Source organism: Papilio machaon, chromosome 26 (genome assembly GCF_912999745.1).
Source record: "Papilio machaon chromosome 26, ilPapMach1.1, whole genome shotgun sequence".
Classification (NCBI taxonomy): Eukaryota; Metazoa; Arthropoda; class Insecta; order Lepidoptera; family Papilionidae; genus Papilio; species Papilio machaon.
This window is the reverse complement of record NC_060011.1, coordinates 3,506,526-3,523,302: the sequence shown is the minus strand read 5'-3', so window position 1 is coordinate 3,523,302 and position 16,777 is coordinate 3,506,526. Positions and strand designations below refer to the sequence as shown.

The 16,777-nt window shown below is 30.9% G+C and overlaps 1 protein-coding gene across 2 annotated transcripts; it reads right to left on the bottom strand.

Moving 5' to 3' along the window:
* Positions 1–118: 118 nt before the first annotated feature.
* LOC106714730 (zinc finger protein ubi-d4) lies at positions 119–16,732 on the bottom strand. Of its 2 annotated transcripts, XM_045684460.1 has the most exons (11): positions 16,636–16,732; positions 16,388–16,497; positions 15,807–15,900; positions 15,115–15,292; positions 14,177–14,377; positions 13,505–13,586; positions 7,115–7,336; positions 6,521–6,774; positions 6,003–6,108; positions 850–962; positions 119–299 (listed from the first exon to the last, which is right to left on the bottom strand). In XM_045684460.1, the coding sequence occupies exons 1-11, from the start codon at positions 16,689–16,691 to the stop codon at positions 168–170; spliced, it is 1,548 nt and encodes a 515-aa protein (XP_045540416.1). In that variant the 5' UTR covers positions 16,692–16,732; the 3' UTR covers positions 119–167. The 2 variants fall into 2 exon arrangements, with proteins under 2 accessions (XP_045540416.1, XP_045540415.1); XM_045684459.1 differs by lacking the exons at positions 119–299; positions 850–962 and having other exon boundaries at positions 5,677–6,108.
* Positions 16,733–16,777: the final 45 nt, after the last annotated feature.

Sequence of the window (16,777 nt, the reverse complement as noted above, 5' to 3'; positions counted from 1 at the left end):
GGAAAATCAAATATGTTGCCGGTTCTGAACAATGTACAAATCGCTGCGTATAACACAAAGTTATAGTACAGTAATGAAGGGTGAGGACACTACACACATAACCTAGAGCCTTCAAGATATTTAAAATAAGCTATACTTACATATACATATTGTTGTGTTGGTGTTGTTCAGCGCTTAGTGTGGAACTCTGAGATGCAGAGTGCGCAGGACCAGGAGCCCTCAGGCGGTGTGTCAAGTGGTGGTGCGAGACAGTACATGTGGTAGCCGCGGTCACAGTCGTCACAGAACAACAACTGGTCCTGTTATCATAACATATTATTGATAAAATTATTCTCTACTAATCTGTTATTGAAGAATTAGAAGAAGTTTATGGATAGATGTTTGTTTGAAGGTATCTCCAAAATCACAGATGTATAACAGTCTGGAAGAACACTAAGTTCTTCAATTCCGCGCGGACGGAATCGCGGGCGAAAGTTAGTTAAACATATAAAAAGAAAACTACATCTTGCACTAATAAATAACTTACAACATGAAACAGTAAACAACAAAGTAGTTTTAATATAAAGTTGAATACACCTGACTTCCTTAGCATCCAGGGGTACTCAACATTTACACAAAATAATAGTGTATAGTAATTTTATATATAAAATTCTTTTGCCACAATGTTAGTTACCAAACTCCTCCGAAACGATTTGTCCGATTTTAATGAAAATTTATATTTTATTTTAATTTAATTCAATAAGTCTGAGAATCGGCTACTATTTTTCATACCCCTAATTTATTGTTTTGTAACTCCGGACATAATCGCAAGCGATAGCTAGTAATATAAAAAAAAAGTACAATATTTACATCATTATCACTGGTGCCGCAGACGGAGCAGCACTTGCACTCGATGCACTGCCACCGGTACTTGCGCACTGACACTATCATATTCACTGTGAACTGCAGACACGTCGGATGACCTACACAAATATAATACATATACATTCATATATATTTACAATATAAATAATTAATATTTCATAATAAAGATGGTATTAATTGAAAATATATAAACAAAATTAACATAAAAAAATGTACATCACATATTTTAAATTATAAAATTTAATTCTATTCAATATATTATCTTAATATATATAAATCTCGTGTCACAATGTTTGTCCTCAATGGAATCCTAAACCACTTAACCGATTATAATAAAATTCGCACACCATGTGCAGTTCGATCCAACTTGAGAGATAGGATAGTTTAAATCTCAAATTATAGTCGCAATTTTAATTTATAGCTAATTATTTGTCTGTTATTATTTGACAGTCACAATTATCTGTTAACTCCAAATGATTCTAACAGATGTCGATACCTTTCGACTGGGTTGAGTAAGTAATCAATAGATGGCGCTGCTATGGTAAATCTACGAACGTGTCATATAAACTTCTTATTAACTGCGCGCGGACGGAGTCGCGGGCGACAGCTGGTATATATATATAATTACCTAAATATATAATTAGTTAGAATATTGTAAATATATATTTTCAATTATCACCATCTTAATAGTTCACATATTGTAAGGCACATCTTACCTTTGTTCAAATATCCGATGCAACACAAAAACTACATCACAAAATCATTATATCACACCAATAAAGGGATCATGTGCCGAACAATAGTGAAAAATAAATAAAAACAATTAAAAAAAAAACATTCACAAGTTAATAATTAATTAAAGTATCAATATTAAGTAAGGAAGTGCACTATTTCACTATTCTTCAGCACATCACAATGAAACGCCAAAGTAATCAACTTTTATATTTATATAGAGAAGGAAAAAAAAATATTTCACCGTTTACAAAACAAGTCATAAACAATCTTATTCTACTAGTACAGTCTGCAAAAACATCTATCTTTTAATATTTTTTTTAAATTTCAACTGACAAAAAAAATTACATCATCAAAGTGATAATTTCTGTATGTTTCATATTTAAAAAGATATTTTTCCAGACTATATTTTCATTCGCAAACAAAATCATCAATAACATATCTTTGGATTTTTTTTTCTACAATGCACTTCCGTACTAAATCTTGATACTTTGGAATATATTTTTTAATCTATAATACGAAAACATATAGTATATATTTCAACCTACATTTCTATATATCTAAATTTAATATATAACCATTATTAAGTAAATAATTTACATGCCATAATAAAAGATTAATTAGTTTTTAACATAAAAATAATTTTGAAACTTTAAAAAATATATGGAAAAATATAAAAATTTTAATAAATAAAATAATCTAGATTTTAACATTTCTATCTTACTTTATATATTGGTTAAAAATATATAGACCGACAAAGATATTTGACCCGGTGGGCATAAATCAAACTAAATTAAATAGTTCACTAGCGCCCCTCTGCCAATGTCAAAGTGGCACAAAGTCCATTAGTATTGTAGCTGTTTTTTAATCCTTATAATGGTTTTTAATCTTATTTTTTGATCAAATTGCGATGTCATCATGTCACATGTTCAGATATTCATGTTTGACTACAATTATATTTTTTTTTATATATATAACTTTCTATTCCCAAGTAATCTTTTTTGATAGAAAAAACGCGATAGCAGCGCCTCTCTTACCGGTAGAGATATCCTTGTCGGACTATATAAGTGTTTATGACAATTCTGTCATTAAAAAAACTGGATAAACTTTTAATTAAACAATATATCTTCAATATGACATTAAAATATATCTATTTATATTATATATCTTAACACCAAAGTATATATTGGTAACTAATACTAGTATATAACTATAATATATATTTCAAATTGTCATACTCGTATAAACAAAGTTTAAACATAACACAATTAAACTTAAGCATATATTAAACTTAAAATAAAAAAAATATATATTTTTAATTTTAAAAACAAACAATACATGTTATTAAAGGAATGGTTGATTTCAATAAAACTTAAGTCTTTTCTTCTAACTTAAAATTTATCTTCAAAGTATTTAATTTAATTTAACAACAGTATTTGGTAGACTTTTCTTGTGTGTTTCCATTGTTGAGACACATTTACAAAAACATGGACATAATGACTCTCATAAAAGGGAATCTTTTGAAAATTAAATAAAATTAAAAAAAACTCCGAAACAACTTTCTAGACTCTTTCGGCTTGAAATTAAATCTAGAACATAATAGTTTTGAATAATTATTATATAAAAAGTCTATCAAATATAATATTAAAAATCGAGACCTAATTTTATCTTTGGGTTATGTTTTTTTTTTCCAAAACAACAATCACGGTACACTCATACACAAAACGTAAAGGCACTTCACAAGCTCTACTATATATATATTTTTATAAAATTTTCATATTGCTTTAAAAAGTTCGATATGTGCATTAGATATTTTCGAAATTACACAATATTTCGTTTAAAAATATTCAAATAAAACATGTTAACGACTGTACATTTGCTACATCAACAAAAAAACGGAGGAACATAAAATTGAAAAAAAAAACTATTATCAATAGTTACCAAACCAAAAACCGTACCACGAATTTGGCGTATATTGACTAGAGTAAAAAACTAGGATTTGATGTACAATTTCGGATGCCTTCATTGTCGGTATTCAATTTACAATAATCCTTTAAATATACAATGTTTATTTTAATTGTACGAAAATTCTGTAATTTTAACAGATTGATTCTGGTATGTGTAGCGTTACTTATTTCGATTGATGAAAGATTTTTATAAAATCATAATTTTATCCCTTTTATTCCCTTTGAATAAACGGAGTCCACAATATGAGTCACATAAATAGATTTTCAATGTTATTTAAAACATTATATTCCTTCTAATTCAGTGTTTCCCAAAGTGGGCGATAACGCCCCATTGGAGGTGTTTGAAACCTAAGAGGGGGCGATAAGAGGCCCAAAAAATGGGGGGCATTGAAATTAATTAAAGTAATGAAATTGTGGTTTTTAAGTTTTAGGGCTGAATAAAAATTAGGGGCGCTCTGAAATATAATTGATTTTCAAAGGGGGCGGTGAAAGAAATAAGTTTGACAATCACTGTTCTAATTGGTGATTAGTTGAATTGGCCCAAGTTATGTTCGTTAAAAGGTATAAAGCAGTGATTCTGTAATTTGTATACCGCGAGTGAAGGTGACTGTACAAAGAACATACACCATTAACACGTCAGAACTATTAAAAGGTAACAATATTTTAAATGATAAATTATAATTAAATACATGTAAAATACGTGTAATCGAATGTTAATTATGTAAATAAAATTGCGACATTAAAAAACCTATTTAGATGTTAAATTCTTACAATTTAGATAAAATAATATTTTTTTTTACTAAATTGGAATAATTTAAGGAAATTAAAAATTTATAATATTATTTTTAGATTTGATCAAAATTCACAAACCTTTTAAAAAATATACGGAATTAAGAATTAAATAATATGTTAAAAATCGAAGGCACATTTTCACAATTGGGAAGACGCAAAAATCCCAATACAAATAAAAAATTATAAAACACGATATTTTTTTTAATCATTTGGCAACTCATTAAATCATTATTTCTTAAAAATTCCCAACATTTTATTAAATTTTTACTAATGAATTATTAATTACTTTTTACGTTTTTTAAAAATTTGGTCTAAACATTTAAGTTTTTGGCAATCAATAGGATTTTTTTTTTAATTTTAAAGTGTAAAGAACAAGAATTAAATTTAAATATATGCCACATAGTCAAATAACAACAGTAAATATATATATGAAAAAGTCTGTAACAAACTCGATACATTCACACGAAAAAAAAAATTATATACATAATATGTTATGTATATTTTGTCATTAAAAAATTCTTATATATCTAGAATATGAAATACGGAATGTTTAAATCTGTCTCACCTCTTAAGCCGCTAGAGAAATTATGGAAAGTGTTATATTTTTCCTAATTTATAAATAACCAAAATTTTTTTCTAATAAAGGATTTCTTTCGCCTATTAATTTGTTAAAAACTTTTAACGTTTATTTTTTTAATTTTTTGCAACTAAAAGGAAAACAGCTAAATAAATATAAAAAAAATCGTTGAATTTACACAAAAAATACAAACAATTTTTTTAATTTTTTATAATTAACTATGTATTTTTAGGTGATATTATTTTTCATTAGAGATCATACAGAGAAGACCACACACATCTTTGGTAAAAAGCATTATTTAATTAAGACAGAAATTGCATTTTGTGACCAGTGGAAGTCAAGCTTAAATAATATTATTTACTTGGTCTACCATACAGGCGGATTGCTGATAGATCTATGTACTATTAAAAAAAAATATATGCAGAAAAAAGAAAGGAAAAGCTAGTATAGAAAAAATGAAAAAAATGTTTACTATTACAGATAAATAATTTCTAATTTATGTAAATGTCATGAGAGCTTATATTTTACATAAAATCTAAAATATTATATTTATATTGTATATATAAATTAACGTAAGAATATATTAAATATTCGAGTGGAAACACAAAAAAAATAGATACCATAAATTGCAAAAATAATCTGCCAATAATGTCAACAAAGTAAAACCAAAAAATTCAATATTTTTTGAACCACAAAAAAAAAAAACATCAAATACAAAACATTTTTTTCAGACAAATATTACCAATTAAAAAAAAATCCGCCTGTTTGGTAATTTTAATTACCGGTACCATTAACATAGACTTCACCTAAACTATCTGATACAGGACTTTGTCTGGACGAAGGAGGTGAAACAGGATATTCTCCGTACTCATGATTCTCAAGTAATTTGGTTTGATTAGCAAAAGTATCGAAATCATCAGCTAAATAAGACATAGATGTAACTATATCAACGACACCATTCAGTTTTATGTTATTTAATTGTCTATGCCGTTCACAGACACGGTTGATGAGGTGGTAGCAAGGCGTTGTCTTTGGTATACCGTTCCGTGGTGGTCTGCCGCGTCTCTTACCTGACCGTCCGCAATCAGAGCAACTGACTAACTTCTCCGGTGTCCCAGTCTTCTTGTTCTCTCGATCGTCGCCCAAACAAAAGTCGCAGTACGGTGATGGTGATGCCTAGAATATGGTTTTTTCTCATAAATACAGTCAGCACATAACATGAAAATTTTATGTTATTTTACTAATATTATAGATGCGAATGTTTGAATGGATGAATGGATGGATGTTTGCTTGAAGGTATATCCTGAACAGCTCAATGTATCTTGACGAAATTTGGCAAAGATGTAGATCAGTGATTGTCAAACTTATTTCTTTCACCGCCCCCTTTGAAAATCAATTATATTTCAGAGCCCCCTAATTTTTATTCAGCCCTAAAAATTAAAAACCACAATTTCATTACTTTAATTAATTTCAATGCCCCCCATTTTTGGGCCCCTTAACGCCCCCTCCTAGGTTTCAAATATCTTTGTGCTTGTGTATATTCCTTCATTCATCTATTAAATGTGTTATTTTAAAAGTCTCCACATACCTTAGTCTCAGGTTCCTTGAGAAGGGGCAGTGGTGTGGGGGGTGCGGCAGGAGTGGTGGGGGCGGCAGTGGAGGAGCCGGGCGAGGGCGAGGGCGCGGGGGCGGGCACGGGCGCAGGTGTAGGGGCGGAGGCCGAGGCGGCGGTGCCGGGCGCCACGAGCGGCGCGTGCGCAGAGTCCGAGGACGAAGTGTCAGCAGACATAGGCCGCGGTGGGGGCGACGGCTTGCGCAAGGGGGGCGTCGCTGTGCCGGATGCTGAAAGAAAAGACGAATTTGTTACTATTTGCTTTATTCTTCGAAGAAAAGTTAACGATCCCAGCAGGTCTTTTTTGTAGAACTTGTAAGGTTTTCGTACTTTAAAACTTTAACCGGCTCATTCATACAACACTGCTGATAAATGATAACCATTGTCCGTAATTAATGGAGTAGAGATTCGTTTAATGGATTTTAAAACTAGTAACTCTAACCTTTGACCTCTAAAACATGATTAAAAGCGGACCATAAGTCATAGTGCCGAACTCAGGCTATATAAATGATCATTTTGGAATAACTTAATAAAGACTTCTCATACTCAATAAGACGATATAACACTTACAAGTGCCAACAGCGGGATTATTCAGGAATGTGACATAGCTGTCCTGGTACTCAGTGGCGGGCTGCGCGGGCGCGGGCGGGGTGTGCGCGCCGGGCCGACTGTCGCGGGAGTCGCCGTCGCTGCAGGGCGCGGTGGAGGCCGACGTACCAGTACCGGGGTCCTTGTGCGTGTGCGTGAAGTGGTACGTAAGACCGGGACGCGTCTTGTATTTAGCCCCGCACACTGAAAGTTATTATTTAATACATTATACCTAATTTTTTTTTATAGTATAGACCAACAAACTTACATGAACCGATAAGTGAAACGAAATAACAATAGGTCTTTTTGTCTGTCATTTCCTATAAGTTTGTCGCATTATAAACTTATAATAAATATATTTAAGAAATTGTAGCCATACTACTATAAACCATAGATAATAAAAGAGATATAAATAGACACGGTCATAATAGAAAAAAGAAAAATTATGTTTTTTTAAATCGATAAAATAATATTTTTACTCACCGTACGTGGTGCCTCCGTCTGCTATCATTTTGCTCACTTGTTAACGCGATAAAAAAAAATATTCGAACCGATAGTTAAATATAATGAAGACGGTTAATAAAATTGGGGTAAACGAGAGGTGTGCGTCATCAGAACAGAGCATAGAGGAGGCACCACGACGCCATCAGATGTATGGATTTGGACGCAGTTTTCCATAATTATCCGTCATCAATCAATAACTTACTTTATTTGAAATGAAAAAATCGATTAAAATTATAAAACGTCATCTTACAAATGTCACTTTGACAGCTGTCAATTAATAGATATTTTTGTAGAGAGTTTTCAAAAAGTAGTATATATGTAATTGTTACTTTTAATAACTTTTTTGTGGCATATAAATGGCAGTGAGAGAATAGATACGTCTATTAAAAAAAAGCAATTTGAAAGTCTACATATTCAAGATAAATTTTTGATATAAATTTGTAAGAGATAACGTTTTATAAACTGACGGCTCGTCGTGTAAATTCTATGTTCAGTTCTAAGGACGCAGCCTCCCGGGGGATAAGTTTGATTGATGACTTCAAATCAATGGATCCGTGCACCGCTACAAACACACAAACATAAATACAAAAAAAAATATATAGAAATTTACCATTGAGAAGAAAAAACGAGATCCAAACTTGAAAGTCCAATCAATATATCTCAAAGGTTGAAAAAAAAAATCAAATTGCACTATATTTTATCCTCAAAGTAGCTAAAATCTGATTTTTTTTTTCAACCAATGAGTTGATAATACAAAAGAACATTTTACCTTTGATATTTTTTATTTCTTATTCAACATAAATATTTTTTTTTTCTTGTATAAATTTATAACAATCTTTGGGTGCTAATAATAGTTTGGATCTAAGAACGAGAACATATTCCTAATACTTACACACCTCAACTATATTTATTACAATAAATTATCCATATTACTTTTAGACAAAACTTATCAACATAAATGCAATGACTAAAAATTTTTCCTTAAAAAATTGTGCACAAAAAATATCAAAATTGATAAAAAAAAGCAGCATTCTCTTGGTCCTCTTTAACTTGTCCTAAAATACCACAAATAAATTTAGTATTGATTTAAAATGTACAGTATTTGATGTTTCTTGTGAATACTTCAATCAAAACAAATTACCATCTCTTTTCTACCCTTTCAAATCAGAGTAACTAAAAAAAAAAAAAACCATCCTTTGAGAGTGTGCCAGAACCTATAAAATATAACTTTAAAGATATTGCTACTTTTGTTTCAATTTCAAACAATTTCATACAATCCATCATAATTTACATATATCCATGTTTTTTCAAATGGAAGACAAACATTTCCAATTTCATTCCAAATACAAAAAAAAAACTAAAAAAAATTTCACAAACACTTTTAAAAAAGGAAAACTTTAGTCATTGCAAGATATTAACATCTAGATCTTAAAAAGAGACAAAAAAAATGAAATAAATAAACTATCACAGACGCATGAGTCAAACATACAAAGAAAAAGAACCAATCAGTGCAATAATAAAATTGTGATTATTTCAAAACACCACATTTATAATTAGGATAGGATCCGCGAGTGAGCATAATTGCACAATAATTTTAACTAAATTACATACTAAACTACACATAAAAAGCTTGCAATATAAAAAAAAAACAATAAAAAAATCCTATTTCTTGATTTTTTTAACTTAAGTAATTTGTTACAAAATCGGAATTTAAAATAGCAGAAAAATTACTTTAGACGTAAAGAAATTCTTACAATTCTCGGTCTAGATACGTGATCTATAAAACTAGATTTTTTTTAAAGAATGTTCAGTATTTTTTAAATCCGCTCCGCTTAGAGAAGTACTAACATTCAACTGCAGTAATATCGTTAAAAAAACACATTGCATGCGAATATATTCAATTCACTAGGAGATTTTTTGCTAAACTCTAAATCCAAAGCTGCCTCTTTTTTTTTTCTTTTTTTTTAAATACACAAAAAATTTTCATTACAAAATTTCAATTCTACACATACACACAAAAGTATATACGTATGCAATATGTTTGTTTTAAAACTTTTTTTCTTAAATCCATAATATATTGCATGTAATTTTTTTTACATATTTAAGGCGCATATTTTGGTCAGTCGTAGATCCTAATTACTTACTTGGCTGTATTGAATCATTTAATAGATTTTTATTAAAAAAAAATACCATATCTAAAAAATTACATCTTGAATCATAACGACACTTTCATAATAATTACATTAAAAATAATTTTAAAAATACTAGCTATTATCCGAGACTCCGTCCGCGCGGAATAAAAAAAATGCACACAAGATAAAAAAGTTCCTATGTCCGTCTCCTAGTTCTAAGCTACCTGCCCATCAATTTTCAGCTAAATCAGTTCGACCTATCTTGAGTTATAAATAGTGTAACTAACACGACTTTCTTTTATATGTATAGATTTTATGAAACAATACACAAATGTACAGTGACCTATACTCGCGGTATTCCAATTATAAATGGTATACCGCGAACGAAGGTGACTGTACTTATTTTATGAATTATTTTCCAAGATGTCGGTTTTTAAAAATGTAGTGATATAAAGAAACGAAGTTATCTAACCCGGTAAGTTATGTCATAAAAAATTTAAAACCTACTCAGCCATATAAAATGACAAAAAAATTACAAAGCTACAATACAACAAAGATGTTGTGACATTTAAACATTGACAGGGTGGTGACAGCTAGTGAGCTGTCATACTTTAATTTTGACTTATGGTCACCGAGTCAGATATAAATCTATTAAACGATGTCAATACAGCATTTCTTAAATACATTAACCTATAAAAATTATACGTAAATTAATTAAATATTAATTATACTACGATTCATATCAATTGGTACATTGTGGCAGTGATATTAGTTTAATATTTATTCAATAGTAATAAATTATTTTTGCAAAAATTCCATTTGATATCTCATTTTTTAAAAAATTTCATTCTAGCTAAAAAATATACTTTACAATGCAATTTAGATTTTTTTTTCTTAATTGACAGATTTTATTTTCATACAAAACTGTATTTTGTTATTCTAATATTCAACGAGAAAGTGGGAGATATTGAAGAGATAGAGTTAATGGGAAATTAATCTTTTTAAAATATTTTTAACTGAATCAAAGACAAATTAATTAGATCTAAAATAAAATTTGCATTTAGGAATTATAGATTATAAATTATATTCCCAAAAATTTCCCATTCACTAAAAGTATTAATTTACGTAATTTAAAAGTACAAATCCCATATTAATTATTTTCAATTAATATACTAAAAGAAGGTAATTATTTGACATTACCTACATTTAAAATTAAAACTTAGGATAGAATGGGATACGCTCACATAACAAAGAAGGGTGGGCAAAAATAGATTAACATTTCACTCAAACCTGTCATACAATCTTACACTTTTACATCCAAACATACATACATTCAAGTTGTTTACGGCTACTGTATCGAGATTTTTCCATACAAAAACTCATAAAAAACAGTTATTCACAATTAAAAAAAAAACAGAAAATTATATTTTGTACAGTTTGTTTCTTTGCAACATTTTTGTGTTTTTAACTACTGTTTTTTATTTTATTTTTTATTAATGATCAACAATATAGATTTTTAGTTTCATACTAGCCTCTTATAAACTACATTCAATTAATTCAGGTCCTGTTTTAAAAATGAAATTTTATAATCTATTGAGCAAATTGCAAATTGAAACTTGAAAAAAAAAATAGTGGATTATTCTAGAAATTACTTTTTCAAAGGAAAGGAAAATCTAGTAAAAACTAATGTTTGGATCTTTTACGAGTAGTTGCAAAAATTTTAAGTAAGATAGAGTTTTTTTAAATTTCATTTTGCAGTTTAAATAAGTTAAGGGTTGTACAAAAAGGTAGAATACATTTTAAGTATATTTTTCTAAATTTTGACACCCATTAGGAAACAGCCTTAGCAACTAGTATAGTACACACAGTACTACTCATATTTGATAATTTTAAAAACATAAAAAAAATTTAAAAACATTGAAATTGACCTCTTCATATTTTGAAGTCGATCATTACCACTCAGTAGACCAGAGATAGATAGGGTAATTTGCAAAAAAAAAAAATTCGAAAATGAAAAAACTTTTAAAAGAATTACTAAACAAAAAAAATTATACAGCAAAAAGAAATCATTCTTTATATCGACGCTGGAAAGCGTAAACGCTGTAACCCCGAAAGTATGAACTTTACAGGAGAGCCAAAAAATCATAACTCGTGAGCTGATACGTCTACAAGCATGCGGTATTTAGCAATGTTGTGGAGTTTGTGCTAAACTATAATAAAATCATTATCGTTTGATAATTGAAATTATTAACGTGTGAAAAACATATTCGCGATTTCAAGGGTTACAGCGTTTATGCTTTTCAGCTTCGATATTTCAATCATTTAAATCCACAAAAAATTTAAGGCACTAGAAATTTTTTCAAAGAATCTAGATATTAACATATATCCAAATAGGAATACTGCGTGTACTATATGTGACAAAATATTGCACAAAAGGCAAGATTTTATATAAACTATCGGAACTTTAAGCTCTTGATATGGTCACTAAATGCCACACACAGTTGTTTGAAGTTAACACATCCAATGCCACCAACATTTTCACTAATTAAAGTGACGCTGGACGATCCGACACTGAATGTGTTAGGCAGACACTATCGCACTCATAGTTGTTAATTGATCACTAAAACGGCCCGTAATGTAATGTACATTTTCATTTTTTTTATTATAAGTTGAAAAAGCAGCCACCTAAATTCGCCTAAACAGCGAAAGTAGCGCTACCCATAGACTGCAGGGGAGAGGAGAGGACACAAAGAAATAGAATACTTTTCCCTGTGTCTCTTCCTCTGCGAAATCAACTTTTACTTTTAAGAGAAGAAAAGAAAAATGGCAAAAAATAAACCTTCAATTAATTCTCATACAAAATTTCCAATGAGATCATTTAACAACTCCGAGTAAAACAGTATTGATTACTATCACTAAATCTCCGCTAAGGAATGCCCTTAGTCATTATTAAATGTTAGTGTGACAATATTTATTACAAACATGAGGTCAGTCTCTATGCAAGTATTTGGTATTACAAATGTGACTGTCTTGTGCTTTTTTTATATATTTAATTTTTCTTATTTCTTCAACATTTATTAGCTAAATGCCCAAATATTTTTAACAAACTTTTTCTATATTACCAATCAAATTTCATTTTATCTTAAAATTTATATGTCTTACTAGCTGTGGCCCGCGACTCCGTCCGCGCGCAGTTAAAAAAAACTAAATGGGGGGGGGGGGGTTATGAAAAATAGATGTCCGATTCTCAGACCTACTGAATATGCTCACAAAATTTCATGAGAATCGGTCAAGCTGTTTCGGAGGAGTTAAAGTTCAAACCCCGTGACACGAGAAGATATAACCCCACCCCATTTAGTTTTTTTTTAGCAGCGCGCGGACGGAGTCGCGGGCGACAGTTAGTTTCTTATAAAAATGTAATATATGACCATTTTCTATAGTTATTATATTTAGACATTTAGCTTAAATTGTTATAAACAGCACTGGCCCTAGTAAGAGAAATTAACTTTCCAAAACTTTTAATTTTATAAACAAGATGGCGCTTCAATTTCACATAGAGAAGTTCTCGCAGTAACATAACTTCTCACTCTCATTTCACATCTTTCTGTAAAGTTGTCTATATCTCTCGCTCAAGTTACTTTAGAGCGAAAGGTATAGTCGTTGTTCTCGCTCTAACTTAGGGCCAATACATATAAAGACCTGATTTCAAGCTAATGTTTCCTTCTTGTTGACTTACGTTCACATCCATATGGTTTCTCAGCATCACCGGGCACCTCGTATGGTAGTGTACCTTGACCAGCTCTCTTACGACCGCGACCCTAAAATGCAAATAAAAATTAAGACTAGAGACGGAAAATAAAATAAAAAAAAAAACCTATCTATTTAGATCAACAAAAAAAAATTTTTTTTACTTTTTTTTACCAGAAAATTGTATCATTCTATTTTATTCACTACAAATTAAAATTCGATCATTTTTACGTAACGTTACATATAAATGGGGGAAGGTTTAAATTTATCAAAAAACATCTAGACCAGAGATTGCCAAGGGGACGATATCGAAATTAAAGCATAAAGGAACATAGACCACATATGCAATTTTACTTCAGCAAAAAACAACAATTACACCTGTAAATGTGTTTTTGCCACATGTTGTAACTAAACTATGAGGTACTTTTTAACACAAAAAAGTAAAAATCATCAAATTGCTTTGGCCCATATATATAGAACACATTGTATCATAATTTTTTGTTGGATGGATGTATGTTTTAAAGTATCTCCATAATGGTTCAACGGATCTCGCTGAAATTTGGCATAGATGTAGAATATAGTCTGCAAGAATACATAGGCTACTTATTAAGTTTTTTTAATTCACGACGGTGACAGATAGTTATATATAGTGTCAACTCACAGCACGTCCACGTTTGGAAGGTGTGTCATCAGGCTGCTTGTTGCCACGCCGGCCGCCGCGTGATCCGGGCCCTGTGGGAGCAATGCCACGCCGCTTGCGCCGGTTCGCGTACGTATCGTCATAGTAATCTTCATCAGATTCCGGATCCGGCTCCTCACCAGTCTCCATCTCTTCTATCGCCAAGTCATCATAGAACCATTCCTGATGACATTCATCATCATAACTATAACTATACATCCCCATTGAAGGGCTCAGAGCCTACCCCAAGTTAGGGGTGACTAGGCCATAGTCAACCACGCTGGCCCAGTGCGGGTTAACTTCACACATATCATTGAATTTCTTATTAGATATGTGCAGCATCAAAATGTTTTCCTTCGCCATTAAATGTCAGATAAATGTACATATGTAAATGAAATATCGAAAAACATTGATACATGGCGGGATTCAAACCCAGAACCTGCAGATTGCAAGTCAAGTGCGCAACCCTTGAGCCACTGATGCTCTTATGCCATTAACACTTTAAATATGAGTTAAAAAACAAGAGCATTTTTTTCTTGTATTCCTAGAACGGAGGAATATTTGATTCAATTTAACATCACCTGTGTTTCATTACTTTTCTAATATCAGCATTTAGAGTTATTTAATAATTAAATGTTATTGTTTTCCACACTAAATATAAACTTAAGAACTCCTTTAGTGCTCATTTAACAACTGAGTGCAGTAATATCCATAATAAAAATCTTATATATATAAAAGAAAGTCGTGTTAGTTACACTATTTATAACTCAAGAACGGCTGAATCGATTTGACTGAAAATTGGTGGGCAGGTAGCTTAGAACCAGGAAACGGACATAGGATAATTTTTACCCCGTTTTCTATTTTTTATTCCGCGCGGACGGAGACACGGGTAAAAGCTAGTTATAAATATAAACAATTACTTTAGGATCATCTTTGGCAGCTGTCTGTGAGCCGTCACGGCTATCATCACCAGCAAGTGCATCGCCCGGGATTCCCGAACTGTTCTCACCATCTCCTGCATTCTCTGCAGCATCCAGTGCACTCCATCCCCAACGTGTAGATGACATTGTTAAATACTGACGTCGAGCTTTGCGCCATCTATTGATGTAAGAATATTATTTCTCTGCTCAATTTCTATGTTAGTTGACACAACAGTAAGGCAATAAATGATTTCTATTATTTGGATACTTTCTGTTAGGAAATTCTAGAAATTTAGTGCAAATAATGAATTGTTAAAATCTTGCTATTGAATGTCCAGCTGTCTTCCTATAATCTATATATATAAAAGAAAGTCGTGTTAGTTACACTATTTATAACTCAAGAACGGCTGAATCGATTTGACTGAAAATTGGTGAGCAGGTAGCTTAGAACCAGGAAACGGACATAGGATAATTTTTACCCAGTTTTCTATTTTTTTTATTCCGCGTGGACGGAGTCGCGGGTAAAAGCTAGTTTTCTAATAAAAGAGAACCGGAAACACTAATATTGGACAATTTGATTAATGGGTCACTTAATATACTTGAATTTTTTAAAGTATATTCATTAATTTCATATAATCCAACCATTTTTTAACCCATTAGATAACATATAATATAAAAAAAAATATTGTTACCTTTGTGATGGATATGTGTACACTTGTCCTTCTCTAGCACCTGGCATGCGCTGCTTCCTTGTCATGAACAAGTTACAATGACTTTGTGCAACACCTTAAAATGGATTAAATAATTAATAATTTGTTCCAATCAAAGGCTACACTTTTCTGTATTTCTGACTAAATCTTTTACTATATTTTTTCTGCTGTATAGTATGTGACATGAATGAGTGCAGAGCATCAGATGAAGATGTTGAGTATAGAGCGAAATGGAAGAAACTGATTAGGAAAACTGACCCACCACTATGTGGGATACGAGCTAGGCAGAGAGAGAAAGAGAGTATACTTTAAACCAATTTGACTTGACCAGTTGCATAATTGTTTACCAACTTGCCATTACATATCCATTCAACAAACATCAAATCTATGATAGAAACGCCCCTTTTTAAGATACATATTATAAGGCTTAATAATTGATTTTTAGTGTTTTACCAATGTAATTTTACAAATTAAGGGATAATGAACACACAAAATTTATAACACAGACCAAAATATGATAAAATTTATTGAAAGATATAGGCCCTTGACCAACATTTTCTTACCTGTTTGAGTGTCAATAAATGGCATACGCATCCTTCTTTCTGCACATAGTCGCGAGTTAAATGTTGACGAATTTTCAATAATCTCTTTGTAACTTGGATCATTTAGAAAACTGAAAAAAAATATGCAACATAAACAAAACATGGAACCTTCACTAAGAATTAAGTACCGAACATAGTAGTCAATAGTTTCATTTAAATGAAAACAGTATAAAAGTTTCTAACTTTCGTATGAAAATTTGACATCAAACCTTTCTATTTTTGCTAAATTTGATGGATTTACAACTTGGATCTCTGCGGCCGCCATTTTATAAAGCAGACATGAAGACGACAACGCTAAGTTGATGACGTCATGAAGCCATGAAGAATGAGAATTGACATTTTATATTTTTC

Bases quoted from the DNA above. Each gene is read 5' to 3' on its own strand.
- LOC106714730 (XM_045684459.1), bottom strand. From the start codon at position 16,691: ATGGCGGCCGCAGAGATCCAAGTTGTAAATCCATCAAATTTAGCAAAA. The intron at 16,498-16,635 runs GTTTGATGTCAA...ATTTTTTTTCAG, and splicing joins AATTTAGCAAAAATAGAAAG to TTTTCTAAATGATCCAAGTT. The intron at 14,378-15,114 runs GTAATTGTTTAT...GAATGTCATCAG, and splicing joins CTGCCAAAGATGATCCTAAA to GAATGGTTCTATGATGACTT.